We start from the raw sequence: 22,772 nt of genomic DNA on the forward strand, positions 1-22,772 counted from the left end.
AAGAATGGGGCCAGCACGAAAATTGGTGTTGCAATAAAAGTATGACTATTCTCGAGCCCAATTATATTAATTAATAGCCTTTATTTAAATTTCTCAGAAAGAGTGAAAAATCCCTAACGTTGCAATCTAGAGTTTTTTTTTCAACTATGTATTTTTGATATTATAAGTAGGTATTATTTTTCACTGTTTTTGAAAAATTATGTGAGAGCACGTGTTAAGCAATATTTTTGAATTACATTCATAAAATTATTGATAATAAATAAATTATAGTAAGTATATTTTTCTTACTATATATAGCTACCGTTTGTAATAAGAATATCTAAAAAAAATTGTATACAAATTGAGGTACTATTTATATCTGAGATTTGTCGTCGTGAAATATATATATATATGTAGCAGTGGTGGCATGGAGGTTAAAGGCCCGCCTCTCATACGTGAGAACGCGCGTTCGAAACCTGGCAAGTACCAATATGATCTTTTCCGAATCATTTGTACTTTCTCAGAGTATTTAGACACCACTGACGGACGGTGAAGGAAAACATCGTGAAGAAACCTGGTCTTATAATTACAAATTATAAGATTGAAATCGCCAGCCCGTCTTGAGCAAGCGTGGTGATTAATGCTCTAACCTTCTCCATGTGAGAGGAGGCCTTTGCTCAGCAGTGGGCTCCTATAGGCTGATGATGATGATGACATATATATATACATATATGTATATAAACTTACTTCTAATTTCAAATTTAACTTGTTAGTATTTTATATATAATTCTCAAAACAAACAATATCAACAGCTGTCGATAGTACAACCTATATAATTTAAATTAAACTGTGGTATTATTTCAAAAATTTTAAATATTAAAAATAACACCACAATCATTACTACAAAATAAATCTGGTTTTAATTATATCAATTAAATCACACACGAAAGCATTAATGATATTTATATATTCCAAAAGTGTTTTCACTTATGTGTTCGATAGATGGCTGAAAACAGTTTAAATTTCATGCACAGTTTGGTAACAAAACAGTTATTATAGAGTCAGATAAGTAAAATTTGTTTCAATTTAGGAACATAGGACGTATTTTTAAAATTAATTGTCATTTTAAACTTGTCATTATTAATGTTAGGTCATATGAGGCTTGTGTCATGATTTATACTTAGGAATGAATCATATTTTTTTCGGATTTCAAGTTGTTCATTTTAATGTGAAAATTAAAGTGATGTTAAAAAAATTATAATATATTATAAGCAAAAAAAAAATGATTATTAAATTCGGTATTTAGTGTATTGAAAAGTATAATGTAAGTTATATAGTGGAAGGACAATAAAAATCTCGTATTAGAACTACAAATTGAACATAAAACAGGACTCCCAATACCATACAGAAAATATAATGCCATTGCTATACTAACTTAAGGGAATCTACGAAGGCTTAGAGAGGATACGAGTTTCAGAAGTAAAATTGAAAAATATTGTAGGTTTAAGTTAGTTCGCTTAGTTTCTCTGAAGCCTCTGGCTGACCGTTGTCCGCAGCTGTTTCTAAAAAGTATTTTTATTTATAATTATTTTTATTCGATTATATATCCTTTTACAATATCGGGAAGTGTTGAACATTATAACATTCCTTTTAGGTACATGCTATTAAATTTTGGTCGGCCTCTTTGGTTTGATGAAGGACATGTCCGACACAGCCAGGACGAAATTGAATTGGTAAATCAGTAAACGTCATAAAAAAATACAAAGCTTGCTTATATGACGTTTTGACCTATTACATGTTATTACAAATGAGAAAGGAACTGAATTTTGTTATTGATTTCCTCGATCTTAAATATTTACAAATTAGGATTTAACGTTCGTGTGTAAGTAAATTTTATATTAGGGATAGTTAATATATAATAGGGTACCATACTTTTACATTTTACATAAAAAAAATGCACTAGATGTCAACAATATTTCCCCACATCAAACTAGCTGAATTGATCAACTACCTGAAATCGTCTTCTTTTGCTATGTGTCCTATGCATATTTATAAATTGTATTGTACATATTGTTCATATATATTTTATTGTTATATATATATATGTGAGAGCGAGGGGATCCTCGTGGAACCTTGGCCAAGACCCTAGTCCTTTAAAAGGCTTTCGAGTCTGGACGTTAAGTACCGATGACGATGGACAGGCTTCCATTTCGAAGCAAAGATAGTCTTTACTCAAAATGATACTTGTTTATTGCTAACAAATTCTTACAATGAATGTCAAGAATTGTATAACAGAGATTCTACCACTGTGGCTCCTAAGAGCGACCAACGTAGAATGAATTCAGTACGATTATACTTGGACTTTTATATGGTAAATTCTGTATAACAATTGTGGGTACTTGGAAAAAACTAATCACTTGATGTATTAATAAAATTATTAACATCGGTGAAGTGGGTAATTTGAAAACAATTATAATGAACGAATACACGAAAAGGAATATTTTCGATTCGAGAAGGCTGTCGGCGCGACATATACAATATATATTTAAAAGTTTAATTTTAATATTTCCTTTTATATATATTTCTTATAGCTAAGAGTTATTACTAATGAACCAATTTAATAAAAAGTTGGTAACGCTCTCTAAATACCACTTAACTTTCAGATGCTTATATAAGTATAAAAATTATAGATTAAAATGTTGTCTGATGATTCCTATTTTCACACGCTAAAATAAGCATTGGCTGTGGGATGTTACACACTTATAATGTAGCCTCAGACCGAATAACGCACTTATAATAAGCTCTCCTGAGATGCTTTCAAAAACTGAGATTGTTTTCACTAAAAATAATTCAACACAATTATCAAAAACTAGCTAAGTTCACTAGTTCGTCAGCACGCGTTAGTAATTTTTAATATTTATGATAAATATTAATAAAAAAGTGAAGTGAGTGACCTAAACGGCACCAGTGTAGAGAGAGGGATAAGATAAGTAAAAAAAACTTGTAGATATGCAAAACTTTACTTGGCTTTTAGTTAAAAGCAGATTTTTTAATATAGCAAACAGCCGAGGCAATGTCATTTGTTTGTTTACATATACGCTGGTAGAAATATATCGATGCAAGAAGCAGTAATTAATTAAACGCACTCCAGAATATGTAGAGCTCATTTTAATAAAAGCAATTCATGTTCTAGTGGAACTGTTATCATTAAAAATAGTCGAGAATAATTAACTAATACTAAACGTGGTAATATATAAAATGATTAAACGAAAGTTTGCCTGAAATCGTTAATAGCTATTCTGTTATTTATGAATAAACGAAATGATTTTCCTATACATTACCCACATTAAAAGGTAACAACCATAATATAACTGTGAAGGAGTTTTTGCTTTTATCGCATCCATATTTCAAATATAATAAAATATAATGAAGGTTATTAAATATATTTTTTTTTCATTAAATTCTGTTTTGATTCTTAACTAAAAGATATAATTGAACATGAGTGTTATATCTAATGTATTTAAGGTCATGAAAGTTTTTCCTTTCTCTTCTTGTTATATTTGTTATATATTTTTAAGAAAATTGGAGAGAACATAGAAATTTCAAGACAAAATGACGAGAAGAAAGTATAATGAAATGAAATATTTCATTTTACTCCGTCTCTGGGAAACCTAACAAAATAATCTAATAACATGTGGTGAGTTGTTGTTTTAAAATTGCCTCAACACAGTAATCGTCAGTGCTAGTAATGATAGCTAAAGCAGACAATCGTCATGTTATTAAAATGAAATTATAATTTATAACGAATCCTAAATAACTCGGATTATCGTTTCTATCAATGTTTGTATTATAAAAATCATAATTAGACAATAAACACTATGAATCTCATCATTGCTTGACGTTCGATATAAAGTGACAACAAATTTTAAATACCAATTTACTTTATAGAAATTAGACAATTTATTTAGAATGAGCAGCCCTTATTAAATGGGTGTATAATATTAAACTTATATGTATTAAAAACTGTTTATTTTTCATGTTGTCATATGTATGTTACACATAATTTAGTCATACATCAGTCATTATCGTATTTGAACAAATAATATTCATCAATTTTAAATAAATATATAACATGTATTGATATGATGATTGTAGTGATACTATTTAATATAATTAGCGAGACAAACGAGTAATTTATTTTGTTTCTTATTAAAAATATCAAGAACAAACACACGGGTGTATACGTTATTATTTATATTTATTGCAGTTTTCTAAACAGAGTTTAACAGGGGTTTATGTGCTGGTATAAGTCTATTAAGAATTTTTTTCTCTAGATATATTTTTGTTCTCATACACATTCAAAAACTATACCTATATATTACGTTCTACTGCTAGAGTCGATCATTCTATTATTATCATGGCCGTGACGCCTATTTTCTTAGTTTTAATAATCGAAATAACTTCTCTATCCTATTTACATTTATTTACTAATCTACGAATATGCCATAGCTACTTTTTTGAAAACCTTAAAAGGTTAAGAGAATTAAAATAAGTTTTCAGTTACTAATGAGTTAATTTCATTGTTTTCATTTAAGAATACTGTAGGAAATTGGAAAGTAAATAATATATATCGGATTTAATACAAATTCATTATTTTAAAGAGAGGACGCCAGCCTCGCTGAGGTCACTAATGTCACTTGTTTCAGTACGTTCCAGATATTTTAAAACGAAACTTCAATTCTTCTAAATGTTATTGGATTTCTCGAAGTTTCTTTATGCTCCGCACTCGCTGAACTCTGCAGTCCGCTGTCGTGCGTCCAGACATCATATTAATACTAGAATTCAAACAAAGTTCTATACTCCTTTTAAACAGTCTTTGATTTCGTTTTACTTTTAACAATAGTAACGACGACCAACAAGTTGTTATGATAATTGATGACAGCCTTAAGTTATTCTCATGTTCGATCCGTCATTGAAGCTGATAGCGCCGATATATATATTATTATGTAAAATATTTTTTTGTTATTAAAAATTATTAATCTTATGATATTAATTACCTAACGTGCACAAAAAGAATAAATCTTACTTGAAATTATCTGTTATTAATTTATTACAATAAATTAAAGAACTCGATTGTAAAGGAGACTGCTCTTTAGTAAACGATGCTGAGTTTAATAATAATAGTGCAAATAGACAATGTCATAAAAGTTAATATTATAGTGAATTATGGTATTTATTTCATAAAAATACGGACAGTTTTTGAGGATAATATCACGGAATAACTACTGATTTCAAATAAGTGCTTTGGTCTCGACTTAGACAACACGTGTGACATTGTGATTTGGTAACCCGCTTAAAAGAAGTAATCGACTCTTTATTATTGGAGTTTGTTGAACCATCTAAATGTGATTTTGTTATAATAATTTTAAAATTCATTAGAAACAGAGAAAAATCTAAAACATTATTATATAATATATGAGAAACCAAATATCACAAACAAACCATTCGTATGAGATAAGTTCGAAAAATATAAACTCACCTTTTTGTAGTCTTACCTCAGCCAAATAAAAATTAAATCCAAACAAAAAAAAAATAAGTAACCAGATTAAGAACGTCCACAGAAAATAATTGTGGGTAAATCTTATCTTATTCATTTATACCCAAGTGTACAATAGAACATAACAAAAAAATTATAACTGAACTTTGGTTAAAAACATCACGATGGAAGACTTGTAATGATAAATTTTTCACAATATAAAAAACTGACTGACAAATAATGTTATCCTATTTCAATATAAATAATTACAACATACAATATAATTGGTCCACGAATAATTTATACTATCGTGTAAAAATGCAATTACTTTCAATATTTATTTTACGTAAAAAATAACAGCTGCTATATGAATTTGTATTGAAGGAAACAAAAGCTACAGCGGTATTAATGTATTTATAATGTTTTATAGTTGTGTATTATAAAGTTTCTTTACTTCAATATTCATGAAAAATCTCTTAAACTATATAATATTACCGTTCCATAAAAGTGTTAAAAACTAAAACTGTTATTACGATACTAATGTATAAACTTTTACATTATTTTATTGTACTTTATTGGATTGTATGTTTTCCTTCAAATAGAACGGTGTGTTAGACTTGAGATAATAAGTTTGTAAATGTAAAGTTTCGTATCAAATACTGGTGGGTGTGATTAAAAGAAAAGTACAATTAATTTGTATTAAGTTTACATCGCAAATGAGGAATAACAATAAAAGAAAAATTCCAATGAGGATCAGTTCAAAAACGGATGTAAAGTTTTTCATTCCTAGTTTGACGATTTTGCTTTTCATTTTGCATTCATGACTCATAAGAAAATCAATATCTAGGGTTTCGTGTCCGTCATGGAGGCTATATTTAATAAGGCGAAATGGTTTGGTATTCCAACATACGGAGGTAATTTGGCAGTTTTCTGGACAATAGTCATGCTTGCAACGCTGTCTATAATAGAAGTTGCAGCTGTATGGAAATTGGCTCGACTTCTGACAAAATCTGCTGGTCGTAAGTTGCCATAAGTAGAATAATATACGTACATATAAAAAATATTTTAATACAACGTTTATTTGAAAATTTGCTGTTTAAAGATTTTATTTTGGACATAATTGACGATTATATTATATAACGTGATAAAATTGTCGTAAAAACATTTTGGTGATGAACACTGATGTAAATTTTAGAAACTTAAAGCTGTGTGATGGAAAAGCTCGGCAAAGGACATCAAACAAGAAATCGAAACTTCACGATAAACGTGACGTTCTACATATTTTTTGGTGGAATTTTATTCTACTTTTGATTTCAGGTAATGTGTCAGCAACACTCTCTGGATCCATTTTTTATGGAAATGCTCTGCTTTCATTGATGATTTCTTGGAAGTTTGTTAAATCATGGAAATCATCAACAAGCTACTGGATACGAATAGAATCAAGGGCTAGTTTTCTTTTACCGAATAGTTCTATTAGAAGAAAAGTAAATTTTGTTAGTCTTTTTGTAGCTATCTCAGCAACTGGTGAGACCAAAAAGACACTTTTTGCAAAATCTCTTATTTATATACTGTTAGATTTAAACGTCTCAATTTTATTTACCCATATGATGTGATGATATTAAACTGAAACGAACAAAATCACATGATGTCATGTCTAAATAATTGTAAATGATTAGTTAATAAATTCATTGCTTTCAGTGGAGCACATTCTAAGCATGATATCAGCTACAGGCGCAGATTGCCCTCCTGAAGATTATTTCGAGCGGTATATATTAACATCGCATGGATTTTTAATACATGATTGTAAGTAGGGAAAAGTATTTTTTTACAAATACCTTATGTTTTCATTGTAGGTAATTAATAAAAAAAAATGTATATTTATTGCAGACGAATATTCTTTGTGGCTGGCTATACCAATATTTATTATGAGTAAATCTGCAACCATACTTTGGAACTTCCAAGACCTTATCATAATCCTTATGAGCATGGGTCTGTCATCTCGTTATCACAGACTCAACAATTTTGTCAAAGAAGTTGTAGAATCCGAGAACGAGGTCTTGGCTGTGAAAAAAGTAGGAATAGAGAATATTTGTTATTATAATGAGCTTTCAAATTATGTTTACAAAACGTGGTTTTTAAACAAAATATTGCGATTGCAACACTGTAAGGAAGATCTATAAGGCGACACGACAGGAGGACGGCGTTATAATCATAACATATCTATGACAGAAAAATATCAATAAAAATCTTTAGTTTCCTATTATTATATTTTTTATAACATGTAATGAACTATCATAACTTTCAAAATCTGGTCAAGAAATTTTTTTTAAGCTCAATTGTTACAAGTTGTTAACAACTTTTCTAAGAGGGTTTTGGAAAAATTGTAGTCACTTCTTTTATAACTTAACATATTATTTCATATACTTATTAATTATTGGTCTTTATAACTATAATGCTTTATATTTGAAATACTGATTAGCTTTGTTGTGTCAGTTGGCCACAGGTTTTCACCTTCGAGTAGACGTGTGGCGACGTATCAGACAAGCTTTCGTTCAGCAATCAGCGCTTGTACGTAAAGTTGATACAGAGCTCGGAGCGCTCATACTGTTGTCCAACCTGAATAATCTGTATTTCATATGTTTGCAGCTGTTTTTGGGTATAAGGTATCTTACCTTACGTAACATATCTATGTTTTATAGGCACTATTTATAAAACTCAGAGATGTTCTTTAAATTTAATTTTTCAGATCTATAGAGGGCACATTAATAAACAGGATTTATTACTTTTACTCATTGGGTTGGTTGCTTTTGAGAGCTAGTAGCGTTGTGTTGGCAGCTGCCGAAATCAACCTCCACTCGCAAAAGGCATTGCCGTTCCTTTCTTCATTTCCTACCTATGCTTATAACATCGAGGTTTATCTAAAGTTACTATTATCAATCAGTGTTTTTATTTATTTTTGATAAACAAAGCAAATTCTATGGTTTAATTATTTTGAAATTTATATTTTAAGATATTATTTTATCTATTAATATATTTCTGTTCACTGATCATTTTAATATATATTGACAGATAAAAAGACTTATATCCCAGTTGAATAACGATCAAATATCTCTTAATGGTATGGGATTTTTTGCTCTGAAACGACAGAAGCTTTTAGAGGTTTGTTCATTTTTGATATGAATTAAAATTTGTTTTTGATTTCATACATTATTTATGTTTTATAATGTTCATGCTTTCGTACGGTAAAGTCATAATGCCATTAAAATAATAAAACTTGTTTCCAGGTGGCTGCTGCGATTATAAAATATGAACTCATCTTAATACAATATGACAAATATTAAAAAAATGTGTATCACAGTTATTAAGGTTGTAAATAAATTTCAATAAAAAAAAAGAAAACAAATATTTTTTGTAAATATAAAAGGATCCATAAAAATAATACTTTAAAGAAACCTAAACGAGTTTAGCTGTAGGTAAAAGTGGAAGTGAAATAAATTTTCTATATTTTTCAATATGTAAAAAAATACAATAAATTTGATTTTATAAATAATTTTTTTCTACCCATCAACAATCACCACCCAAGGTATCAATTTTAATCTTCTACCTAAATCTTGACAGACTCAAAGTCTATCATTAATCATTGGAAATGTTCCTGAAGCTAATGATTTATTAATTCGTTTCTGTCACCTTTTTACATGTCATCAATAATCAAAACTTAAGCATTTTAATATAATCTATTTATTACTTGTGAAGTGTTTTTTATATATAATTAAGTATAATCTTTATTTTAATATAATGCAATTATTCGAACAACTGTAATTGTGCAATTAATGTTTAAATAAACACAGTTACACGTTCCACCCCTTTGCTTACAGTATCTATAATTACTGGAGGTATTTACAGAGTACATGTAGATAAATATTTTAAAACATGATTGTATCTTTAATGATGAATTGAATAAAGGAAGACGTAATTGAAACATATTTAAAGTTTTAAAACGTTTCTAAAATGGTATTCCCGAATTTGGACCATTGCGGCCCTTCCTCTGATTCTGTCAAATTAGTTGTCATTTATTCAGTTTGTTTTACCAAAGAACAAGGTGGGATATAAGGTGGGTTTTTAACATGTGCAAATAATAATATTGTCTTATGAAAAGGTTTTGCTGGTTTCCTTACGATTTTACCAGTTTTTGGTCCCGTATTCGTCCTACGGATAGAACTGTTGATCAGATCATCGTTTTAAATGTGATTGATTTAGATACCATTGTGTTAAAAGGATAACTCTTCTTGCCCTATAACTTATACATAAAGAATTTAAGGGTATAGTCATGTTATTTTGTGATCTAAGAAATCGGAAATAGTTGATATAGGGAAGAATCAGACGAGACATGAAATACTCCATGTGGGTAAGAATTTGTGCTTTGTATAATATAGGCAAAGTCCCGATGTAAATATATTGTATTAATATATTCATTATCCTCAGCTTTCGGTAGTTAATTGAGTTTTAATTACCAAATGACCATGAAACTGGACCTCTTTCAATACATCGACCCCCATAATTTCAATACTTTCTCTGTTGTTGGTTCTCCGTTCAAGAATTTCGGAATAACAGAAAATAGGGTTTTAAAGCTATAAACTCGCAAATTCTTGTCTCCCCGGGGTTGAACTCAACTAGATTCATCTCCTCCAATCAGAGATCGGCTCCCAGGAAATCTTAATTTCAGAGACAAATCAATTGAGCCTGACATCCTAGCATAAATTTTTATGCCCCACTCTAAAACAAAATTGGATGCCAAGCTGCATAGTTTCTCCAATAATTCGTATAATGGTTACTTCGATAAAGGTCCGCTACTCCAGACCGATGGAAAGCTGTGTTCAAACATGTGATGGAAAGCTGTTTTGTATCAATAATAATAATTTATTTTCAGAATTAATATAATAATTTTTGTTACTCGAGTAAGTTTATACTTAAGTTCCTTAGTAATAGTACTTACTTAGTTACTAATCTTACTCCAGCTGAACCGAATTTATCAATTGATTACCCCGTCTACTATGTAATTTAAAGACTCCCTAATATATTTTACATACATACTCGTTCGTATATACTTATCCTTTGAGAAACAAACCCTGATATAAGTTATCGGATCATAATAAGATAAAAAGTCAATTGGCAATAAATTGAATTTATATATATGTTTAAGTTGAACACTTAATTTTTTTATGTTTAAACAAATGAATTCACAAAAATTATAGAATAAATACCTACAATTTTACTTAGACTGCAAACCAAAATTGGAACAGGTGTATACTCGTATCTATTTGCTATAATATACTGCTGTGATATGGCTACATTTTTGATGTTTAAATACATTAAAATATGTAGGTTTCCTTGCTGCCTACAGTCTTTTTTATGCTATAGGGGGCAACCGAGCAGACGGCCTACCTGATGGAGGTAGTACCGTCGCCTACGGACATCGACAGCGTAGATTTGGGGTTGGGTTGCCACCCTCGATTAGGGAAGAGGGGGAGGAAAAAGTGGGAAAGGGAAAGAAAAGGGAAGGGGTAGGAAAGGGTCGGAAAAGGAAAAAGGCAACCGGCTCTCTCACTCATTGGACGAAACGCAGCCTTTAAAGACTACTTCACGCCGATCTTCTGTGAGAGGGTGGTACTTTCCCGGTCAAGCCAGCCCATGATCGAGCTGCAGTAACTTGACCACAGCTAGGGTCTATCGCCTACAAAAGCCAAGTCTATACATAGCCAGCTGTACATATTCGTCATCCTAATATTTGCATATGCTTAGATCAAACTGTCAAGAAACACTGCAATAGCTTTGCCAGGCGGTCGTTGCTGTTCAAAATAAACAATAATCTGTTTCTCGGATGGCCTGTGTTAAGAAAGTTTGGAGAGAGATTTAGCTCAAGCTTATCGTACACGTTGATATTATATTATGCTTTATTACATATGTTAAATTACTATCTTAATAGTAAAACTATAAATAAATTTCAAATTGTAAACACAAAAAAGAAGTCAGGACCAATGTGGGCAATCACTACAATAGTTTTAGAATTGTTCTGAAATTTCGATGACATCCCGTGAATTATTTGTATTTCCCTAATAGTAAACGTTTCTAATAAATAATATTTAAATAGTGTTTTGATGTAATAACATTAGAATTATATTTTAAAACATCCCATCTTTTCAGTAGCAAAACATTTAAATACAGTTTAATTTTATTTAATTTGTTATTTACTTATTTTATAATTTTAAATACTTCATTTATTCTTCAATATTAGGCCGAAATGTGAATCAAATTTGTTTGGTTTTCAAGCCTTGCTTACCTCAGGCAATTACTTGTAGTGTATAGTGTTGTATATAACATGAATTTATGCGGCATGTAATTAATTTTGATTTCATGTTTTATTATAATTATAGTCAATAATTTTATTGTTATTCAGTCTCAAACTTTAAACATCAAGTGTTGAAGTGTTAATATTACATTACTTTACTTATTTTTATAGACAATATATTTTTAGTAGTAGCATTTAGGTTAGAATATTTTTATGCTTACAACATAGATAAGTACTAGATAGATAATGAATACTTTTTCCACTCATATAACCACTCAAATAAACTAAAATTCTTGTATGTTATATTTAATAAATAAGCTTAGCTTTTCATGAAATTAATTTAAAGAATTTAAAAGTTTCCTTGAATAATATTACGAGTGCATCGCTCATTAGTACTAATTGGCGGACAAACAGACGGCCATCGTAAGGAAAATAAACGATACCGCTACATAAATATTAAGACACAAAAGTGGGATAGAAATATAAAAAAGTCTATGTATGACCAAAGGATTTTTCTTTATTTTATCTTGTGTTAATATAAACTTTGTTCAAGTATTGGCGAAGCAATCAAATAGAGTTATAAACAAAAACGTTTATGTATGTTTAAGTTTATTCAGTACCTTTACCCCATCTTGCTAAATGACTTTATCTAATTATATAATTGTCATTTATTACGTAAATACTTACAAATATCTAAATTTCTTATGGGGCGGTTTCCTTTCAAAAGAATTACAATTTTATATCGCACACTGTCTGTACATAAGAAGCTTACATTAAATTTGGTGGTTGTAATAAAAAACAATAAGTTAACTAGCGTCTTATCGGCTTATTTTTACTCGGAATTACCTTTGTTCTGTTTTGGCGGTGTTCCTGTCATTAAAGAAAACAAGAAAACTCAAAAAAAACTATACCTATATATTACGTTCTACTGCTAGAGTCGATCATTCTATTATTATCATGGCCGTGACGCCTATTTTCTTAGTTTTAATAATCGAAATAACTTCTCTATCCTATTTACATTTATTTACTAATCTACGAATATGCCATAGCTACTTTTTCAAAAACCTTAAGAGGTTAAGAGAATTAAAATAAGTTTTCAGTTACTAATGAGTTAATTTCATTGTTTTCGTTTAAGAATACTGTAGGAAATTGGAAAGTAAATAATATATATCGGATTTAATACAAATTCATTATTTTAAAGAGAGGACGCCAGCCTCGCTGAGGTTACTAATGTCACTTGTTTCAGTACGTTCCAGATATTTTAAAATGAAACTTCAATTCTTCTAAATGTTCTTGGATTTCTCGAAGGTTCTTCATAATTACATTCTTTTTGATCCGCACTCGCTGAACTCTGCAGTCCGTTGTCGTGCGTCCAGACGTCATATTAATACTAGAATTCAAACAAAGTTCTATACTCCTTTTAAACAGCGCCGATATATATATTATTATGTAAAATATTTTTTTGTTATTAAAAATTATTAATCTTATGATATTAATTACCTAACGTGCACAAAAAGAATAAATCTTACTTGAAATTATCTGGTATTAATTTATTACAATAAATTAAAGAACTCGATTGTAAAGGAGACTGCTCTTTAGAAAACGATGCTGAGTTTAATAATAATAGTGAATTGTGGTATTTATTTCATAGAAATACGGACAGTTTTTGAGGATAATATCACGGAATAACTACTGATTTCAAATAAGTGCTTTGGTCTCGACTTAGACAACACGTGTGACATTGTGATTTGGTAACCCGCTTAAAAGAAGTAATCGACTCTTTATTATTGGAGTTTGTTGAACCATCTAAATGTGACTTTGTTATAATAATTTTAAAATTCCTTAGAAACAGAGAAAAATCTAAAACATGATTATATAATATAAGAGAAACCAAATATCACAAACAAACCATTCGTATGAGATAAGTTCGAAAAATATAAACTCACCTTTTTGTAGTCTTACCTCAGCCAAATAAAAATTAAATCCAAACAAAAAAAATTAAGTAACCAGATTAAGAACGTCCACAGAAAATAATTGTGGGTAAATCTTATCTTATTCATTTATACCCAAGTGTACAATAGAACATAACAAAAAAATTATAACTGAACTTTGGTTAAAAACATCACGATGGAAGACTTGTAATGATAAATTTTTCACAATATAAAAAACTGACTGACAAATAATCTTATCCTATTTCAATATAAATTATTAAAACCTACAATATAATCGGTCCACGAATAATTTATACTATCGTGTAAAAATGCAATTACTTTCAATAATTATTTTACGTAAAAAATAACAGCTGCTATATGAATTTGTATTGAAGGAAACAAAAGCTACAGCGGTATTAATGTATTTATAATGTTTTATAGTTGTGTATTATAAAGTTTCTTTACTACAATATTCATGAAAAATCTCTTAAACTATATAATATTACCGTTCCATAAAAGTGTTAAAAACTAAAACTGTTATTAAGATACTAATGTGTACTTGTAATGTATAAACTTTTACATTATTTCATAGTACTTTATTGGATTGTATGTTTTCCTTCAAATAGAACGCTGTGTTAGACTTGAGATAATAAGTTTGTAAATGTGAAGTTTCGTATAAAATACTTTTGGGTGTGATTTAAAGAAAAGTACAATTAATTTGTATTAAGATTACATCGCAAATGAGGAATAACAATAAAAGAAAAATTCCAATGAGGATCAGTTCAAAAACGGATGTAAAGTTTTACATTCCTAGTTTGACGGTTTTGCTTTTCATTTTACATTCATGACTCATAAGAAAATCAATATCTAGGGTTTCGTGTCCGTCATGGAGGCTATATTTAATAAGGCGAAATGGTTTGGTATTCCAACATACGGAGGTAATTTGGCAGTTTTCTGGACAATAGTCATGCTTGCAACGCTGTCTATAATAGAAGTTGCAGCTGTATGGAAATTGGCCCGACTTCTGACAAAATCTGCTGGTCGTAAGTTGCCATAAGTAGAATAATATACGTACATATAAAAAATATTTTAATACAACGTTTATTTGAAAATTTGCTGTTTAAAGATTTTATTTTGGACATAATTGACGATTATATTATATAACGTGATAAAATTGTCGTAAAAACATTTTGGTGATGAACACTGATGTAAATTTTAGAAACTTAAAGCTGTATGATGGAAAAGCTCGGCAAAGGACATCAAACAAGAAATCGAAACTTCACGATAAACGTGACGTTCTACATATTTTTTGGTGGAATTTAATTCTACTTTTGATTTCAGGTAATGTGTCAGCAACACTCTCTGGATCCATTTTTTATGGAAATGCTCTGCTTTCATTGATGATTTCTTGGAAGTTTGTTAAATCATGGAAATCATCAACAAGCTACTGGATACGAATAGAATCAAGGGCTAGTTTTCTTTTACCGAATAGTTCTATTAGAAGAAAAGTAAATTTTGTTAGTCTTTTTGTAGCTATCTCAGCAACTGGTGAGACCAAAAAGACACTTTTTGCAAAATCTCTTATTTATATACTGTTAGATTTAAACGTCTCAATTTTATTTACCCATATGATGTGATGATATTAAACTGAAACGAACAAAATCACATGATGTCATGTCTAAATAATTGTAAATGATTAATTAATAAATTCATTGCTTTCAGTGGAGCACATTCTAAGCATGATATCAGCTACAGGCGCAGATTGCCCTCCTGAAGATTATTTCGAGCGGTATATATTAACATCGCACGGATTTTTAATACATGATTGTAAGTAGGGAAAAGTATTTTTTTACAAATACCTTATGTTTTCATTGTAGGTAATTAATAAAAAAATATATATATTTATTGCAGACGAATATTCTTTGTGGCTGGCTATACCAATATTTATTATGAGTAAATCTGCAACCATACTTTGGAACTTCCAAGACCTTATCATAATCCTTATGAGCATGGGTCTGTCGTCTCGTTATCACAGACTCAACAATTTTGTCAAAGAAGTTGTAGAATCCGAGAACGAGGTCTTGGCTGTGAAAAAAGTAGGAATAGAGAATATTTGTTATTATAATGAGCTTTCAAATTATGTTTACAAAACGTGGTTTTTAAATAAAATATTGCGATTGCAACACTGTAAGGAAGATCTATAAGGCGACTCGACAGGAGGACGGCGTTATAATCATAACATATCTATGACAGAAAAATATCAATAAAAATCTTTAGTTTCCTATTATTATATTTTTTATAACATGTAATGAACTATCATAACTTTCAAAATCTGGTCAAGAAAATAATTTTTAAGCTCAATTGTTATAAGTTGTTAACAACTTTTCTAAGAGGGTTTTGGAAAAATTGTAGACACTTCTTTTATAACTTAACATATTATTTCATATACTTATTAATTATTGGTCTTTATAACCATAATGCTTTATATTTGAAATACTGATTAGCTTTGTTGTGTCAGTTGGCCACAGGTTTTCACCTTCGAGTAGACGTGTGGCGACGTATCAGACAAGCTTTCGTTCAGCAATCAGCGCTTGTACGTAAAGTTGATACAGAGCTCGGAGCGCTTATACTGTTGTCCAACTTGAATAATCTGTATTTCATATGTTTGCAGCTGTTTTTGGGTATAAGGTACCTTACATAACATATCTATGTTTTATAGGTAATATTTATAAAACTCAGAAATGTTCTTTAAATTTATTTTTTCAGATCTATAGAGGGCACATTAATAAACAGGATTTATTACTTTTACTCATTGGGTTGGTTGCTTTTGAGAGCTAGTAGCGTTGTGTTGGCAGCTGCCGAAATCAACCTCCACTCGCAAAAGGCATTGCCGTTCCTTTCTTCATTTCCTACCTATGCTTATAACATCGAGGTTTATCTAAAGTTACTATTATCAATCAGTGTTTTTATTTATTTTTGATAAACAAAGCAAATTATATGGTTTAATTATTTTGTAATCTATATTTTAAGATCTTATTTTATCTATTAATATATTTCTGTTCACTGATCATTTTAATATATATTGACAGATAAAAAGACTTATATCCCAGTTGAATAACGATCAAATATCTCTTAATGGTATGGGATTTTTTGCTCTGAAACGACAGAAGCTTTTAGAGGTTTGTTCATTTTTGTTATGAATTAAAATTTGTTTTTGATTTCATACATTATTTATGTTTTATAATTTTCATGCTTTCATGCGGTAAAGTCATAATGCCATTAAAATAATACAATTTGTTCCCAGGTGGCTGCTGCGATTATAAAATATGAACTCATCTTAATACAATATGACAAATATTAAAAAAATTTGTATCACAGTTATTAAGGTTGTAAATAAATTTCAATAAAAAAAAAGAAAACAAATATTTTTTGTAAATATAAAAGGATCCATAAAAATAATACTTTAAAGAAACCTAAACGAGTTTAGCTGTAGGTAAAAGTGGAAGTGAAATAAATTTTCTATATTTTTCAATATGTAAAAAATACAATAAATTTGATTTTATAAATAATTTTTTTCTACCCATCAACAATCACCACCCAAGGTATCAATTTTAATCTTCTACCTAAATCTTGACAGACTCAAAGTCTATCATAAATCATTGGAAATGTTCCTGAAGCTAATGATTTATTAATTCGTTTCTGTCACCATTTACATGTCATCAATAATCAAAACTTAAGCATTTTAATATAATCTATTTATTACTTGTGAAGTGTTTTTTATATATAATTAAGTATCATCTTTATTTTAATATAATGTAATTATTCGAACAACTGTAATTGTGCAATTAATGTTTAAATCAACACAGTTACACGTTCCACCCCTTTGCTTACAGTATCTATAATTACTGGAGGTATTTACAGAGTACATGTAGATAAATATTTTAAAACATGATTGTATCTTTAATAATTAATTGAATAAAGGAAGATGTAATTGAAACACATATTTAAAATGTTTTCAAAATGGTATTCCCGAATTTGGACCATTGCGGCCCTTCCTCTGATTCTGTCAAATTAGTTGTCATTTATTCAGTTTGTTTTACCAAAGAACAAGGTGGGATATAAGGTGGGTTTTTAACATGTGCAAATAATAATATTGTCTTATGAAAAGGTTTTGCTGTTTTCCTACCTTACGATTTTACCAGTTTTTGGTCCCGTATTCGTCCTACGGATAGAACTGTTGATCAGATCATCGTTTTAAATGTGGAAGCTTAACTTGTTTGGGTTTAAATAGATTGATTTAGATACCATTGTGTTGAAAGGATAACTCTTCTTGCCCTATAACTTATACATAAAGAATTTAAGGGCATAGTCATGTTATTTTGCGATCTACGGTATCGGAAATAGTTGATATAGGGAAGAATCAGACGAGACATGAAATACTCCATGTGGGTAAGAATTTGTGCTTTGTATAATATATATTCATTATCCTCAGCTTTCGGTAGTTAATTGAGTTTTAATTACCAAATGACCATGAAACTGGACCTCTTTCAATACATCGACCCCCATAATTTCAATACTTTCTCTGTTGTTGGTTCTCCGTTCAAGAATTTCGGAATAACAGAAAATAGGGTTTTAAAGCTATAAACTCGCAAATTCTTGTCTCGCCGGGGTTGAACTCAACTAGATTCATCTCCTCCAATCAGAGATCGGCTCTCAGGAAATCTTAATTTCAGAGACAAATCAATTGAGCCTGGAATCCTAGCATAAATTTTTATGCCCCACTCTAAAACAAAATTGGATGCTTAGCTGCATAGTTTCTCCAATAATTCGTATAATGGTTACTTCGATAAAAGTGCGCTACTCCAGACCGATGGAAAACTGTGTTCAAACATGTGATGGAAAGCTGTTTTGTATCAAACATAATAATTTATTTTCAGAATTAATATAATAATTTTTGTTACTCGAGTAAGTTTATACTTAAGTTCCTTAGTAATAGTACTTACTTAGTTACTAATCTTACTCCAGCTGAACCGAATTTGTCAAATGATTACCCCGTCTACTATGTAATTTAAAGACTCCCTAATATATTTTACATACATACTCGTTCGTACATACATATCCTTTGAGAAACAAACCCTGATATAAGTTATCGGATCATAATAAGATAAAAAGTCAATTGACAATAAATTGAATTTATATATATGTTTAAGTTGAACACTTAATTTTTTTATGTTCAAACAAATGAATTCACAAAAATTATAGAATAAATACCTACAATTTTACTTAGGCTGCAAACCAAAATTGGAACAGGTGTATACTCGTATCTATTTGCCATAATATACTGCTGTGATATGGCTACATTTTTGATGTTCAAATACATTAAAATATGTAGGTTTCCTTGCTGCCTACAGTCTTATGCCATATATTTTATGCCATAGGGGGCAACCGAGCAGACGGCCTACCTGATGGAGGTAGTACCGTCGCCCATGGACATCCGCAGCGTAGATTTGGGGATGGGTTGCCAACCTCGATTAGGGAAGAGGGGGAGGAAAAAGTGGGAAAGGGAAAGAAAAGGGAAGGGGTAGGAAAGGGTCGGAAAAGGAAAAAGGCAACCGGCTCTCTCAGTCATTGGACGAAACGCAGCCTTTAAAGACTACTTCACGCCGATCTTCTGTGAGAGGGTGGTACTTCCCCGGTCAAGCCAGCCCATGATCGAGCTGCAGTAACTTGACCACAGCTAGGGACTATCACCTACAAAAGCCAAGTCTGTACATAGCCAGCTGTACATATTCGTCATCCTAATATTTGCATATGCTTAGATCAAACTGTCAAGAAACACTGCAATAGCTTTGCCAGGCGGTCGTTGCTGTTCAAAATAAACAATAATCTGTTTCTCGGATGGCCTGTGTTAAGAAAGTTTGGAGAGAGATTTAGCTCAAGCTTATCATACACGTTGATATTATATTATGCTTTATTACATATGTTAAATTACTTTCTTAATAGTTAAACTATAAATAAATTTCAAATTGTAAACACAAAAAAGAAGTCAGGACCAATGTGGGCAATCACTACAATAGTTTTAGAATTGTTCTGAAATTTCGATGACATCCCGTGAATTATTTGTATTTCCTTAATAGTAAACGTTTCTAATAAATAATATTTAAATAGTGTTTTGATGTAATAACATTAGAATTATATTTTAAAACATCCCATCTTTTGAGTTGCAATACATTTAAATACAGTTTAATTTTATTTAATTTGTTATTTACTTATTTTATAATTTTAAATACTTCATTTATTCTTCAATATTAGGCCGAAATGTGGATCAAATTTTTTTGGTTTTCAAGCCTTGCTTACCTCAGGCAGTTACTTGTAGTGTATAGTGTTGTATATAACATGAATTTATGCGTCATGTAATTAATTTTGATTTCATGTTTTCTTATAATTATAGTCAGTAATTTTATTGTTATTCAGTCTCAAACTTTAAACATCAAGTGTTAAAGTGTTAATATTACATTACTTTACTTATTTTTATAGACAATATATTTTTAGTAGTAGCATTTAGGTTAGAATATTTTTATACTTACAACATAAAAAAGTACTAGATAGATAATGAATACTTTTTCCACTCATATAACCACTCAAATAAACTAAAATTCTTGTATGTTATATTTAATAAATAAGCTTAGCTTTTCATGAAATTAATTTAAAGAATTTAAAAGTTTCCTTGAATAATATTATGAGTGCATCGCTCATTAGTACTAATTGGCGGACAAACAGACGGCCATCGTAAGGAAAATAAACGATACCGCTACATAAATATTAAGACACAAAAGTGGGATAGAAATATAAAAAAGTCTATGTATGACCAAAGGATTTTTCTTTATTTTATCTTGTGTTAATATAAACTTTGTTCAAGTATTGGCGAAACAATAAAATAGAGTTATAAACAAAAACGTTTATGTATGTTTAAGTTTATTCAGTACCTTTACCCTATCTTGCTAAATGACTTTATCTTATTATATAATTGTCATTTATTACGTAAATACTTACAAATATCTAAATTTCTTATGAGGCGGTTTCCCTTCAAAAGAATTACAATTTTATATCGCACGCTGTCTGTACATAAGAAGCTTACATTAAATTTGGTGGTTGCAATGAAAAAAAATAGTTAAATAGGGTCTTATCAGCTTATTTTTACTGGGATTTACCTTTGTTCTGTTTTGGCGGTGTTCCTGTCATTAAAGAAACTTTTCTCAAAAACAAGAAGTGTTATCGAGATGAGTTTCAAAATCTACGGAGAATGATATGGACGTGAGTAAAATCAGTTCTATGGCCAGGGGTGTAGGTTCGTGGGTCATGATCAATATACACGATTGGTTCAAGGGTTATATTAATTGTATTAAATAGGGTTCAGATCACTCAATTTATTATCTTAACTAATGGAGTGTCTGCCTTTAATTACATTTAGTTTCTTTTATCGAGAATGTCACTGTATTTAGGTTAGGTTCGAATCAGTCCCACATGGGTCGTAATACACAACATGCAATTTGTTTGGCTTGTTATTCACTTTAACATTTTCTTATAAAGTTGTAATTTTGATATATTATTCACAAAACTATATTTCAGTTCTAAAATAGTGTTTTAATAGAATTAATTATTTAGTTGAAGATTATTTTAAATTCATATGGATAGCATAATAATTTTCATGTCATTTTGTTCATGCAAATGTCAAGTCTGAACATGACTAGTTTTCTTTTTTCTTTATTAAGAGTTTGGCAAGATTAATGTTGTTTTTTATTGACTCCGAATGATATTCTAGCACTTTTCAGCCATTATATAGAAAACTGACAAACTTATTTATTAATCTCATGATTCATCTTTCATAGCTTCTGAACAAAATATAACAACTTGATGCTAGAACTTTATATTATATTAGTTGACACGCTATTTCCATTCAATAATATTTACCATACTATATTAGATATTTTAAAGCAATACAGTTTATTAAAGTTTAAATTTGTATGACATGAATTTATAAAGAATTACGGGTTAATCATAAAAGAATTGCCCCTTATTATAGTCATATTTTAAATATTTTTTTAATTATTCAAAGGACAAGTTTACAAAATGAACAGTTATTATATAGAAATTTTAATCCGAATAAGTACACGACTTGCGACCTCGGGGTATAATATCCCAGTTACTATACAAATTTAACTAAATAGTCAATTTCGAACAATGTCATTTATGCACTTGCCCACGGTTAACACAACAACATAAATAATCTGACAGATATAAAGTTGACTCGTTTGAAGATACTTGATCTATTTTTCCTCTAAGATTTAAAAGATTTTCCTATCTTTTTATTACAGAAAATGTTGTAAAAATATGAAATTTTTAATTAACAAGAATGATCATAAAATATATATAAATATAATTAATTTATCAGACGACAACAACGACACGAGATCTGATATGATTTGTGTCAAAGTTAGCAATTATGATGTAGTTGATAGGATGAGATTGTCTGAGGGGTTGACTGTAATCATCATCATACCTGTAAAACGAATGCTTTTTTGCTTAGCACATTGCGCTTTTAAAATACTGACCATGGAACATAAAGAAACTTTTTTTCTAAAATTTTAAGTTTCTTATTATAAAAAACTGTGTAATTATTACTATTTTGATTAAATCATCTCACTCTTTTTATTGTTCATCAATTGTGTCAGGTAATTTTTTCGACATAATAGTTATTTTTTATTTGTTAGGTATTTGAATCATGGTGTATTTTTTCATATAATTTATAAGATTTTATAATGTTTTATTTGTTTCTTGGTCGATGATACGATGGTGGTGGTGATGATGATGATGATGATATGATGGTGGTGGACACAGAGTAGTGTAATATATCAGATGTCCAAGGTAAGACTAGTTGCAAACGCTAGTTAGTACATTTTTAAAACAAAAAAGAAAACTC

The 22,772-nt window shown here is 29.6% G+C and overlaps 2 protein-coding genes across 2 annotated transcripts; both read left to right on the top strand.

The window, feature by feature from the left end:
* Positions 1-6,138: 6,138 nt before the first annotated feature.
* LOC116770077 (gustatory receptor for sugar taste 64a-like) lies at positions 6,139-9,065 on the top strand. Its single transcript, XM_061526754.1, has 9 exons — positions 6,139-6,285; positions 6,363-6,534; positions 6,833-7,039; positions 7,214-7,318; positions 7,403-7,587; positions 8,009-8,178; positions 8,262-8,427; positions 8,585-8,674; positions 8,800-9,065. The coding sequence occupies exons 1-9, from the start codon at positions 6,232-6,234 to the stop codon at positions 8,854-8,856; spliced, it is 1,206 nt and encodes a 401-aa protein (XP_061382738.1). The 5' UTR covers positions 6,139-6,231; the 3' UTR covers positions 8,857-9,065.
* Positions 9,066-9,523: 458 nt separating this feature from the next.
* LOC133320031 (gustatory receptor for sugar taste 64a-like) lies at positions 9,524-16,992 on the top strand. The gene is made up of 9 exons (XM_061526638.1): positions 9,524-9,614; positions 10,898-11,076; positions 14,664-14,835; positions 15,134-15,340; positions 15,515-15,619; positions 15,704-15,888; positions 16,311-16,480; positions 16,559-16,724; positions 16,882-16,992. The coding sequence occupies exons 1-9, from the start codon at positions 9,524-9,526 to the stop codon at positions 16,990-16,992; spliced, it is 1,386 nt and encodes a 461-aa protein (XP_061382622.1).
* The last annotated feature ends 5,780 nt before the right edge of the window (positions 16,993-22,772 follow it).

This window comes from Danaus plexippus (genome assembly GCF_018135715.1).
Source record: "Danaus plexippus chromosome 3 unlocalized genomic scaffold, MEX_DaPlex mxdp_25, whole genome shotgun sequence".
In the NCBI taxonomy this organism is placed as follows: domain Eukaryota; kingdom Metazoa; phylum Arthropoda; class Insecta; order Lepidoptera; family Nymphalidae; genus Danaus; species Danaus plexippus.